Raw genomic sequence first — 13,676 nt, 5'->3', positions numbered from 1 at the left:
ATTAGAACAATTTTATCATAGATGTCTTCTAAACCCATCTTATTCCACCATTTGTAGAAAAAATTTCTTTCTAGTGTGGGGATATTAAACTTGTCATTAGAAATTGTGATAGTCCATCTCCAAATCCAAGGAATTCGAAACTTAGTGAAGAAAAGAAATGGACACTGTCCAGTTATCAAATTTGATGAGATTTTTAATAACAGTGGACTATTTTCACACCAAGGAGTATACAAATCATTTAACTCTTTTGGTATAATTTCCAACGTAGGACCAAGTTTAATCCACCAGGCATAAAACCAATTTGGAATGGTCCATTAATCACGTCTGGATTAATTGAGAAAAACCAAGAATGTTTATTCTTAGGATTCTAATAATAAAAGGCTTGGGTGAAAGCCTGGACATAATCCCAATAATTGAAATAAATATATTTTCCTTCGGCAATTCTTATTGCCTTTTCACCATTAGGGTTAAGACCCCATTCTCTGGGTGATAAAATCTTATTAATGTGGCATTTACTAAAGTTTATGAAACTCTCAAGATTGTTGTTTTGATAATGATGAGTAAAGGTTATCGATCCAGTAACTACTAGTAAGATTTCTAAATATGGTCTTGATTTATTATGAAGACCTGGATATCCTCTTGATTCAAGGTATCTTGTTTTTATAGCCCATCCATCATTTGGATTTATTTTTAGATCCTCATCCTCAATATACATAATTTTCTCTGTAACTAGATTCTCAAAATAACAAATTACTTGCTCTTGAGGTGGGTCATTGACCGTAATTTCTTTGAAAGATATAATCTATTTAGAAGAGGAAGGTATATCTTCCTTTTTTGAGGTAGGTAATTGCTGCATATTTATACCTTTATAGACTGCAGTCCAATCCCCTACAAGAAGAATATTTGATTCACTTTGGAGTAACATATTGTTACTCCCTCTTCCAAGGCCTCGTCCATAACCGCGGCCTCTTCCTCCCTTAGATGGGGGTGTAACTTTTTCCCTGCAAAGATTCACAGGTGTGATAACCCTCAAGTGAATTATTTTCACCTTTAATATGTTTAATATCAAATTCAAACATTGATAATTGAGATTGCCAGCTAGAAAATATTTGTTTTGCAACAAGATTTTTAACATCTTTTCAATAATTGATTTAGCAGAGCTGTAATTAATTTGTAATAAAAAAAATTATTAAGTAAATAATCTTGAAATTTTGAAACACGTTTTACAATAAAAATCATTTCTTTTTTGATAGTCGAATATTTAGACTGAGTAGGATTCCATTTACCAGAGCTAAATCTAACCAAAACTTCTTTAGATATTTCAGGTATAACCTGTTTAAGAATTCCTCAATACCCTAAGTCTGAAGCATCAATTTAAATAATTTTAAAATACTTGGGATTAGCCGGAGATAAGCAAGGCAAACATTTAACTTTATTTTTAATTCTTCAGACTGCTTGAGAATGTTTATCAGTTCAAGGGCCAGGATTTTTTCTAAGCCTAGCATGTAATATTCCAGTAACACTGACAAGATTCTCATAGTAAATTGCAAAATATAATTAAGACTACCAATAAACCTTTGTAATTGTTTCTTATTAGTCTTGATATCAGGAAACGTAGAAGCAAATTCAATACTTTTTTGAATAGGAATAATAATTCCTTGATCAATTTCATGGCCTAAAATCTAATTTTAGTCCGAAATATTTTCATCTTAGGAGCAGGTATAACTAATCCATTATGCTTAACTAAACTCTTAAATATTTTTAAATGTTTCATATGCCGATCCATAGTGTTAGAAAAAAAATAAAACACCATCAGTGTAAACAACTATAAATTCAATATAAGGAATAAAAATATCATTCATCATATTTAGAAATTCAGAAGGGACGTTCTTTATGTAACGCCCGTTTCTACTTTAATTATTTATGTTATGTTTGTTGTGTAAATTAATTGACAGTTGTGTGAATTATGTGTTAATTATATGCTTAATTGATTTTATGTTATTTTATTTGGGAATTGTTAGTAAATAATATAAGTTAGTGAGGGTATGAGGTATTGGGCCTAAGTAGTATTAATATTTGAGAGGTGCTAATTAGAGTCCATTAGCATTATGAGAAAGATAGTAAGGGTTTAACAAAACCAAGGGTTTTAGAGAATAGAGAGTGAGAAGCTTATTTGGTGAAATTGGGAAAAGAAGAGAAAGAAGAGAAAAGTAAAGAGAAAAGGAGAATCCAAGATTGAAGCTATAGTTGTCTTCAATCCAAAACCTAAGGTAAGGGTGGGATTCTTTCATGATAAGGGGTTGTATGATGATGTTTAGGGTGGGTCAGATTGTATGTTGTTGTCTATGAATGTGTGAATTGAAATTGTTAGGGTTCATGATAGAATTCTATGAAACTGTGCCATTAATCATGTTGATGATGTTTGTAAATGAACCCATGGTTAGAAACATGTTTAGGTACCTTTTATGTGTGTTAAATTGCTGTTTGGATGAGTTTTGGATGGTTAAAATCGAATTTGAGTTGGTGTTGGAAGTGCAGAAAACGCACAGATTTTCCAGTTCTAGTGTAGAGCGTCGGGCAAGCGTTTTGCTTCGCCGGGCGAGCGCTTGTTTTATGGCTTCCGCCTTGCGAGTTGTTCCGTCAGGCGAGCCAGCGCCCACAGATTTCCACCGGGCGAGCGTAGTGTAACGCCCGTATAATTTTAATATTAATTTAATCAAGAATATTGAATTAATAATTAGAATTATTAAGAATTTTGTGAAAATAATAAATAAATAATGGTTTATGGCATTTGGGCCATGTGAGAAATAGTAAAAGGGGGGGTGTGATATAGGAAGGTCCTTTACTAATATTATTATTATTTTCATAAAATAATTGGAATCGGGAAGAAAGAAAGAACGTGAAAGAACAGAAGTCTGAGGAACGAGGAACGTGAAGGAGAACGGTAGAGGGAGAGACCAAGAATCGAGAAATTTGTCTAAGGTAAGGGGGGACTTATCTGATTATCATCTATTATCGGGTTAGGGGTTGATAATACTGAATAGATGTGGAATTCGGGTCGATTGAGTCATATGATAGGTTTAGGGATTGAGTCAATTGTATGATGTTTGATCTCTATGTTTGAATCTATGATGTCTGCGTTGTTATGGTCTCAATTGATGTGTAATTGGTGTATTATGAGACGTATTTTGTGTTGTTTGTGCAATCTATTTCCCTAGGTTCGTATTGGTATGAATTGGGTGTGTTTGGAACGCATAGAGTGCTGTTTTCTGCAGGTTGGGGTTTCTGAAATCGCCGGTTCGCGCCGCGTGCACAGGGTGGCGCCGCGAACAGGTGGGCAGAATGCCAGGAAGTTGTGATACGCTTAGGTCGCGCCGCGTACCTGTGTTCGCGCCGCGAAGGCGTAACTTTTTCTTGTTTCGCGCTGCGTGTAGATGTTTGCGGCGCGAACAGCTTGGCAGAGAGCCAATGAATTTTTGGGACGCTCAGTTCGCACCGCGAACAGGTGATGGCGCCGCGTGCTGTTGGTGTTTTGAGATATTTTTAAAAGTTCAAAGATGCATAACTTTTTAACCGTTGGTCCGTTTGATGCGCCGTTTTGAGCTAAACGAACATTGTAGGATAATCTATATGATGATGATTGATCGGTTTTTAGAATGATGAAAATACATGTATGTTATTCTTATTGAGTATGATGATTGATGCAAATACGTGTATGTTTTGTATATGATGATTATGGAATTGTGATTGAATGATGTTAATATATATGAACATACTTGAATGATGATGATGATGTTGATGATTGATAATGATGATAGTAGAAGTATGTTGTATATGTTGCATTCATTCATGTTCATTGATGATACTGTATCCATAAGGGTGTGTTGGATCAGTTGATAACACGATTTTATATCGTATATTTAGCTTAAAATCCATAGATATTTATAGCATTTTCCATTTATTATGTTAATTTATTATGATATTACGCGAGTATTTGCTTTGTTTCAGGTTTTACACTTCAATTACGACTATTTGCGAAAAGGAAAGAAAATAGAGCTTAAATGACCAATATTTATGCCTAAAAGATGAAAAGGGAGTGCTGAAGTGAAAGAAAGGTGCAATTAAGGACCCAAAGGCCCAAAAGAAACGAACCAGCCCACAAAGGAACAAAAATGCGTAGCCCAAACCATGCAAGCAAGTGGAGACGCACGTCTCCACGTTCTCTTCTGCCACGTCAGCAAGAGGAGACACCCGTCTCCAACTGCCCCTAGATTCTCTCCACTTGAGACGCACCTCTCAAGTCTTCCTGAAGAAACGGAGACGCACGTCTCCACGTCCAAGTCTGTTGGAAGCTCCTCTTTTCACGCAAAGAAACTTCAAAGCCTCGCCTATAAATAGAGCCAGCCACTTCACTTCAATCGGTCCGATTTCCTGCCAACGAAGTGCTGCCGAAATTGTACCGCGAACCGCTTTTCTTTATTCTGCTTTCATTCAACCGTTTATTTTCTCACAACGATTTCTACACTGGAAATTGTTGTGAACTTTTCGTAGATCTAGCCTTACGTTAGATTTATCGCTTTTATTTCCTTGTTTTTATTTTCTGCCATTTAAATTCCGAAGAACGATCCAGCCAACCTGTGGTGGAAGTTCAGTACTTGAAGATCCAGTTACCATTTATTTAATTCAGGTTTTTATTTACCGCCTTATTTATATTTGTTTGCATGATATATTATATGCCATTTAATATGCTTATTATTATGAACCGAACCGATTTATGCATGTTTAATCGTATTAATATGTCTGGCTAAATTACTAAAGGTGTCGGTATGTAAAGTAAGTTAACCGTAGGGATCCGAAATAAATTGGCTTAATTATGTTTTATTAATTATCACTTATTTTTGGTTTATATGTCTAATTTAATTAGTAAGTCTTAAAACCAATAGAGCGAAAGTTTGAGGGGTTAGGACGGTCAAAGGTTAAAATCAATACAGCGAAAGTTTGAGATCTTTAACCAGATAGTAGACATAGGAAATTAGTTTTAAGGATGGCGAAAGCGTATTAAAACTAATTGGAACTTATTTATTTTCAAAAATTGTTTTTACACTCGAGCGGGATGGCGAAAGCGTACGTTAGGGTTATTAGCTTGCTCCGAGTCAACAGAGCGAAAGTTTGAGATTAGGAGATTTGAATAGCTAACAACCTCGTAAAATAGGCATTTTATTAATTACATTGTTTCCAAAAAGCTCTTCTAAAATCTAATGGGATGGCGAAAGCGTACATTAGGATTAGGATAGTAGTCTGAATCAACAGAGCGAAAGTTTGAGACGAGGATTTTTAATCAATGGAATTAGTAAAGATTTTTAATTTAATTATGCAAAAGCCAATGGACCTTCGGATTACCTTTAGTTAAACGAAATACATACTGATACCTGTCTTTTATTATTATTCTTTATTTTCTCACAATCACTTTCCCTTAGGAACAATCGAAATTTTAGTACTCCTAGCTTTACATAGTAACCTTAGATAACGGTAGATCGATTCATAGTCCCTGTGGATTCGATATCTTTTAAAACTACACGACACGACTGTGCACTTGCAGTTATCAGATTTATAGACACGTAAAGTCGCGATCAAGTTTTTGGCGCCGTTGCCGGGGACTATTTAAGTCGATATCGTAACTCACTGTTACACCGTAGAGACTAGGACAATTCTTCCCTTTCTTTCTGAACGATTGTATGCCAAATACTCGTTCACAAGGAGGAGATTTAATACAACGAATTAACGAGATCGAACGTTTCATTAACGTCAAACGTCGAGCTCGCAATCTTCCCGAAGTAGCAGAAATTCCGATTAATCAGGAATTGATTTTTACTGATCAAATTAATCAAATCACCCCGAAGTTAGAGATGGCTGCTATTCGTCCTCTTAGAGACTATGCCGCTCCTTCGCGCGCTGAACCGCATTCGAGTATCGCACCACCTGCGATTGAGGCAAACAATTTCGAACTCAAACCTTCGTTGGTCCAAGCTGTTCAACAGAATTAATTCTCTGGAAGCCCTGTAGACGACCCCAATCTCCATTTATCTGTGTTCGTGCAATACGCCGACACTATCAAAGCCAACAACGTTAGTTCCGAAGCTATTCGATTACGCCTTTTCCCTTTCTCCTTGAGAGACAGAGCGAGAGCGTGGCTTCAATCCCTGCCTTCGAACTCCATAACCACGTGGGACGAATTGAAAAGAGTATTCTTAGCTAGATACTTTCCGCCTAGCAAAACTGCTATGCTTAGAGGTCAAATCAACGGATTTACCCAGAAAGATAACGAATCACTCTTCGAAGCTTGGGAACGTTACAAGGACATGCTTAGAATATGCCCTCATCATGGACTCGAACCATGGCTGATCATCCATACTTTCTATGGTGGTCTCTTATATAACACTAAAATGACTATAGATGCCGCTGCTGGCGGAGCATTAATGGACAAACCCCATGATGAAGCATACAAACTCATAGAGAACATGGCACAAAACCATTACCAATGGGGTGGAGAACGAGCCGCTCTAGAGAAAGCCCAAACCAAAGGAGGAATGTACGAAATAAGTGGTATAGACCGCGTTAACGCTAAAGTAGACGCTTTAACTCAAAAGATCGAGAACTTAACCATCACTCCTTTAGCCACCGCTGCCGCTGTAACACCTAACTGCAAGATTTGTGGATTGACTGGACATGTAGTTGCTGAATGCCAACTCTTGACTGGAGTCCCATCTGATCAAGTAAATTACGCTCAAGGAAACCCTTATTCTAACACGTACAACCCTGGATGGAAAAACCACCCGAACTTTTCTTATAAGAACAACAATGCGTTGTACGCGCCTGGACAAGCACCTGCTGTACCACCTGGCTACCAAAAAGCGCCTGTAGCTGCTCAAAACACCCCTAGGAAGTCAAATCTAGAAATCATGATGGAGAACTTCATAGCTTCCCAACAACAAACCAATAAGGACTTCCTGAATCAAAACATCCACAATAGCGAGCAACTAAAACAACTATCGAACAAAGTAGATGCTTTAGCTACACATAACAAAATGTTAGAAACCCAAATCTCACAAGTAGCTCAACAACAAGCACCTACTGCTGCCCCTGCTGGCACGTTTCCTGCTCAACCTCAACCCAATCCTAAAGGACATGCAAACGCGATAACACTACGAAGTGGAACGAATTACGATGGACCCATAGATCCTAGAACTCGAAACGTACCCATGTCACAACAAGAGCCAAAGGAAACCCAAAAGAAAACAACTGACGAACAAACTGCTAAGACTGATGAGAACACTAACGAAGTGGAACCCGAAAAAGAGAAACCTTATGTTCCACCGCCGCCTTATAAGCCACCAATTCCTTACCCTCAGAGATTAGCTAAATCAAAAACCGAAGCGCAATTTAAAAGATTTGTAGAACTTCTGAAGCAATTAAACATAACCATACCGTTCACAGAAGCCATAACTGAGATGCCTTCGTACGCTAAGTTCTTAAAAGAAATATTATCAAACAAAAAGAAACTCGAGGATAACGAAACTATAACGCTTACCGCTGAATGTAGCGCTATCATCCAAAATAACATGCCTCCAAAACTGAAAGACCCTGGTAGTTTCTCTATACCCTGCGTAATAGGAAAAACCATCATAGAGAAAGCCTTGTGCGACTTAGGAGCTAGTGTTAGTTTGATGCCTCTTTCGACCTGTAAGAAACTCAATCTAGGTGAGCTTAAAGCAACGAGAATGTCTCTTCAACTAGCTGACCGTTCAGTTAAATACCCCGTAGGAATGTTAGAGAATATCCCTGTTCGTGTAGGTCAATTCTACATCCCAACTGACTTCATCATTATGGATATCCAAGAAGATTCTAACATCCCGATCATATTAGGAAGACCATTTTTAGCAACCGCTGGTGCAATTATAGATGTAAAGCGAGGAAAGCTTACTTTCGAAGTAGGAGAAGAGAAAATAGAATTTATACTTTCCCAATTCCTAAAAGCACCTTCTATAATTGACACATGCTGTTCTGCTGACATAATCGACGAGTGTGTCAAGGAAATAAAATCCGAACCAAATAAGGAAACCGAGATCCTAAGAATTCCTATGCCGCCAATTCTTGAAGATGACAACTGGCGTGAGGAATATCAAGATAACCACCTGAGTGAATGCTTAGCCTTAACTCCCGATCCTATACCTGGACCTAAGAAACCTGCTATAGAGCTGAAGACACTTCCTACCGATCTTAGATACGAATTTCTAGACGAAGAACTAAACCGACCAGTTATAGTGAACGCCAACTTAGGACGAACCGAGACTGAAAAATTACTTAATGTCCAAAGAAAATACCCTACCGCTTTAGGATATAACATATCAGATCTGAAAGGTATAAGCCCTTCTCTGTGTATGCACCGCATTATGCTCGAAGACGATAGTAAAACCTCTAGGGAACATCAAAGGCGAATAAATCCTATTATGAGCGATGTGGTTAAAAAGGAAATCCAAAAACTGCTAGAAGCTGGAATAATATATCCTATATCCGACAGTAAATGGGTTAGCCCTGTTCACGTCGTACCAAAGAAAGGAGGAGTCACTGTAATCACTAATGCAAAAGGAGAATCTGTAGCACAACGTACCCAAACTGGATGGAGAATGTGCATTGACTATAGGAAGCTAAACAAAGCTACCCGAAAAGACCATTTCCCTTTACCTTTCATAGATCAAATGCTCGAACGCCTAGCTAAACACTCGCATTTTTGTTATCTGGATGGATACTCCGGATTTTTCCAAATTCCTATCCACCCTGACGACCAAGAGAAGACCACATTCACCTGTCCTTATGGTACATTCGCTTATAGACGAATGCCTTTTGGACTCTGCAATGCACCCGCGACCTTCCAAAGATGCATGATGGCAATATTTGCCGACTTCCTAGATGGAATAATGGAGGTCTTTATGGACGACTTCTCTGTCTGTGGAGGAAGTTTTGAAACATGTTTAGAAAACCTTGAAATGGTGCTTAAACGATGCGTAAGCGTAAACCTAGTCCTTAATTGGGAAAAATGTCATTTCATGGTTCGACAAGGAATTGTACTTGGACACATCGTATCCGATAGAGGAATCGAAGTTGATAAAGCAAAAATCGAAATTATCGAAAACCTTCAACCTCCCAAAACCGTTAGAGAAATAAGAAGTTTTCTGGGACACGCTGGTTTTTACCGACGCTTCATTAAGGATTTCTCTAAAATAACCAAACCCTTAACTGAACTACTTATGAAAGACGCCGAATTTATTTTCACCGATAAATGCACTGAAGCATTTCAAACGCTTAAACGAGCATTAATCTCTGCGCCAATTATGCAACCTCCCGACTGGAATGAGCCTTTCGAAATAATGTGTGACGCAAGTGATTATGCTGTAGGAGCCGTTCTAGGACAAAGAAAGGATAAGAAACTACATGTCATATATTATGCGAGTAGAACCCTAGACGAAGCTCAGATGAATTATGCCACGACAGAAAAAGAATTATTAGCTGTCGTATTTGCATTAGACAAATTCCGTTCTTACCTGGTAGGAGCCAAAATAATCATATACACTGACCACGCCGCCATTAGGTACCTCCTAACCAAAAAGGACGCTAAGCCAAGACTTTTGAGATGGATATTGTTACTACAAGAGTTCGACCTGGAAATTAAAGATAAAAAAGGCACTGAAAATGTGGTAGCAGATCACCTCTCTCGTTTGGAAAATTTAAAACCCGAAGAAGTACCAATTGACGATGATTTCCCTTACGAAAGACTCATCGCTCAATTAGAAGCAAATGAATTCGAACCGTACCGTCCAAACTCTGAAACCAACAAATTAGCTGAAATAGCTTTAGCCCGATCTGACGCACCTTGGTATGCAGATTTCGTAAACTACCTAGCTGCTGGTGTGCTTCCTCCTGATCTAAGTTACCAACAGAAGAAGAAATTCTTCCATGACCTAAAACATTACTATTGGGACGACCCACTCTTGTTCAAAAGAGGCCCCGATGGAATCTTTAGACGTTGTGTACCCGAAGAAGAAATAAGAAGCATAATAACACACTGCCATTCTGCACCGTGTGGAGGACACCATAGCACATCTAGAACCTGCGCCAAAATCCTTCAATCTGGACTCTTCTGGCCCAACCTGTGGAAAGACGTTTATTTTGCTGTACTAAGCTGTGATAGATGCCAACGAACTGGAAACATTTCAACACGCGATGAAATGCCTCAAAAAGGCATTCTAGAAGTAGAAATATTTGACGTCTGGGGAATAGACTTCATGGGACCGTTTCCGTCATCGTTTGGAAATCAATATATACTCGTAGCCGTCGATTACGTTTCAAAATGGATAGAAGCTATTGCTTCTCCTACAAACGATACACGAGTAGTTATCAAACTTTTCAAAAACATCATCTTTCCTAGGTTCGGTGTGCCAAGATTGGTAATTAGCGATGGTGGTTCCCATTTCATTTCAAGAATACTTGAGAAACTCCTTCGAAAATATGGAGTGAATCATCGAATAGCCACACCATACCATCCACAAACAAGCGGTCAAGTAGAAGTATCTAACCGCGAAATAAAACAAATATTGGAGAAAACTGTTGCTATATCTAGGAAAGATTGGTCAACCAAGCTAAATGAAGCTTTATGGGCTTATAGAACAGCTTTCAAAACTCCAATAGGAACTACCCCATTCAAACTCGTTTATGGAAAATCATGCCACCTACCGGTAGAGTTAGAACATAAAGCCTATTGGGCCATTAAGAACTTAAACCTAAACTACACTGCCGCTGGTGAGAAACGACTTCTAGACATAAACGAATTAGAAGAACTTAGACAAGACGCTTACGAAAACGCCAAAATCTATAAAGAACGAACGAAAAAATGGCACGACAAGCGTATATCTAGGAAAAATTTTAGCATAGGCGATAAAGTACTTTTATTTAATTCTAGACTAAAATTATTTCCTGGTAAGTTACGATCTAGATGGTCTGGCCCTTTCGAAATAACTAACATATTTCCGAGTGGAGCGATAGAAATCAAAGGAGAAACCGTCAAACCTTTTGTCGTAAATGGGCAACGTCTTAAGTATTACCATCATCTCGAACACGATGAAAACATCGAAGTTTTTAAACTTGACGAACTGCCCGCTCTTTCGAAAAAATAGTTTTCTATTTTAAAATCGTCGAGCTTACGACATTAAACAAAGCGCTTGGTGGGAGACAACCCACATTTATTTATTCTTTTTATTTTTATTTTATTTTATTTTTAATTTTTAACCTTTAATTTTCATTTAATTATTCTATTTTTAATTATTCTAAATTTTAATTTTCTTATTTTTTCACACATCTTATAATAATTATTATAATTATAGCTGCTATCTTAATTCGAGAAAATACTTCCTTTTTATAATTATAATTATTATTATAACTTGTTTTATTTAATTTTATTTTTAAAAATGAACACTAGCCTAGTTCTAACTTAATCTTAATATTTTCAACTTCTAGGTTTTTCATTTAACTACTAACTACGATGCAAGAAGTTGATAATATGGAAGTTGTGTTCCGTGGTAGAGGACAAGAAGCAAGATTTAACAAGCTGGCTGAAAGACACATGGATTTGACTTGCTATCCTCACCAACCAACTATGGTGAAACTTGGTATCGAAGAAAGCATCCTACACCTGCTTAACCAAATTGGTTGGACTGGTTCTCACTTGTTCCGCAAGTTTAGCACTTACCGGAAGCTCACTCTGGAATTCTTGAGCTCCCTGACCTATCTTCCAAACTGTGGCCAAGGGCTGAGAAAAGGAGTTATTCTCTTTAGACTCTTTGGTATGGAGTTTAATTTCTGCATCCTAGATTTTACTGAAATGCTAGAACTACCTCATGGACCTGATGCATACGCCAAAGTAGCTGAAGAAAATCTTCCATACTGGGAGTTGGAAAAATACTGGGGCAAGATCACTGGAAACGACAACCCTGAAGAGAATGAATTTCAATCTGAGAACATCCACAATCCTGCTTTCCGCTACTTTCACAAGATCCTTGCTCACTATATTTTTGGAAAGCCTGATAATGTCACTGAAGTTACTAGAGAAGAGTTATTCATCATGTTCTGCTCCTCTCAGAATCGCCCGGCCAATGCCATCGCATTCATGCTAACAAACTTCGAGCGCATCACGCAAGACGAAGTTTCACCCATTAGGATCGGCGGATTTGTCACTATGATTGCTAATGCCATAGGAATGAGAGTGCCTTTGCTTAGATTGACACCTTATGGTACCCATACCTCTATGGACATCAACTTCTGCTTTAACCGAGGTATCATCGGTAACCTTGGACCTGATCGGTTTGAATTGCTCATTGATAACAAAGTTTGGTATCAGTTCACCTTACCGAATCCTAGGACGAGTGTGCACAACCCTGCCAACTGGCTTTACTATGGTCAGATTCTTGAGAGAGAGCCATCACCTGAAACTCCTCAAGCTTATGAACATTTTGATGAGGAAATGCCTGCATCTGAATCTGAACCTGAAACACCTCCTGGTTACTATGAACCTAATCCTGAAGATGAACTCATTCCTGATTATGAACCTCTTCCTGTTGATGAACCTATATCTGAGTATGAGCCTGAAACTCGTTCTGAAGATTCCGTTGATGATTACACTGTTGATATGACTGATGTCGAGCTCGAGCAACAACAACCTGCTACATCTACCGCATCGGTGAATCAAAGAATGCCTAATCTGAATACGCACGAGCAAGCCATCACTGCGCTACAAAAAGATGTACAACATGTGCGCAACGAGCTACACACTTTGCAAATGCAGTTCTTCGATTTTATCGACACCGTAAATGCTCAGTTCGACGAAGTTTTCAAACACATTCAGTCTAATGAGCACAACAATAGACGTGGCTAGATGTTACCGTATTAGACTATTAGATTTTATTTATAGTTTTAGTAATTTCTATTCCTAGTTTAGATTTTCATTTTTCTGCACTTTTACTTTCTGCTTCTGTTAACACTCAGTACTGGTTTAATATTAAATGCAAAATTCTTTTGATTACTGCTACTGTGTTATATTACACTGCTATTGACTGCTATATATACTTGCCTGGTTATCATTTTTGTTGTTAATAGTATTAAAATTCGACACTGTTCTGAACTGATGGACAAATTATGGTATCTGTCAGCACTGTCTGGTCACTTGCATGCGTGACCCACCTGCCTGCAACAGGAGACGCCCGTCTCCATCTATGTGGGACCAGCTGACAAGAATCAGGGGATAGGAGACGCACGTCTCCATGCTCTGCCCCAGCAGACTGATTGCCTGAGACGCACGTCTCCCAAGGCCAGCAGTCTGCATTTGACCACGCAGACCATTTTTCTTTCCCTCTTGAATTTTGAATTTGAATTTCAAAATTCATCTTTCAATCTTCTTCATTCTTCCCCTTATTTATTCCATTTAAACTCCATAAACCTCATTCATCCTCCATCATTCACCTCTTAAACTCCATTCATTTCCCACTTCTCTATTCTATTCAAACTTCAAACACCACCATTAATCCATTTTAATTCTCCATTAACCACACCATTTTCAAACCTCACTATAA

The 13,676-nt window shown here is 38.1% G+C and overlaps 1 protein-coding gene and 1 non-coding gene across 2 annotated transcripts; one reads left to right on the top strand and one right to left on the bottom strand.

The window, feature by feature from the left end:
- Nucleotides 1-6,281: 6,281 nt before the first annotated feature.
- Nucleotides 6,282-6,388, bottom strand: LOC131654302 (small nucleolar RNA R71). Its single transcript, XR_009299343.1, has one exon. It is a non-coding gene; the product is annotated as a small nucleolar RNA R71 (small nucleolar RNA).
- Nucleotides 6,389-7,508: 1,120 nt separating this feature from the next.
- Nucleotides 7,509-8,087, top strand: LOC131646074 (uncharacterized; the record flags this gene model as incomplete). Its single annotated transcript, XM_058916237.1, has 1 exon — nt 7,509-8,087. A coding segment is annotated over exon 1 (579 nt), but the record flags the coding sequence as incomplete, so codon positions are not given.
- Nucleotides 8,088-13,676: the final 5,589 nt, after the last annotated feature.

Source organism: Vicia villosa, linkage group LG2 (genome assembly GCF_029867415.1).
Source record: "Vicia villosa cultivar HV-30 ecotype Madison, WI linkage group LG2, Vvil1.0, whole genome shotgun sequence".
Classification (NCBI taxonomy): domain Eukaryota; kingdom Viridiplantae; phylum Streptophyta; class Magnoliopsida; order Fabales; family Fabaceae; genus Vicia; species Vicia villosa.
Note: the sequence above shows the minus strand (reverse complement) of the source record. Positions and strands in the feature narration are given on the sequence as shown.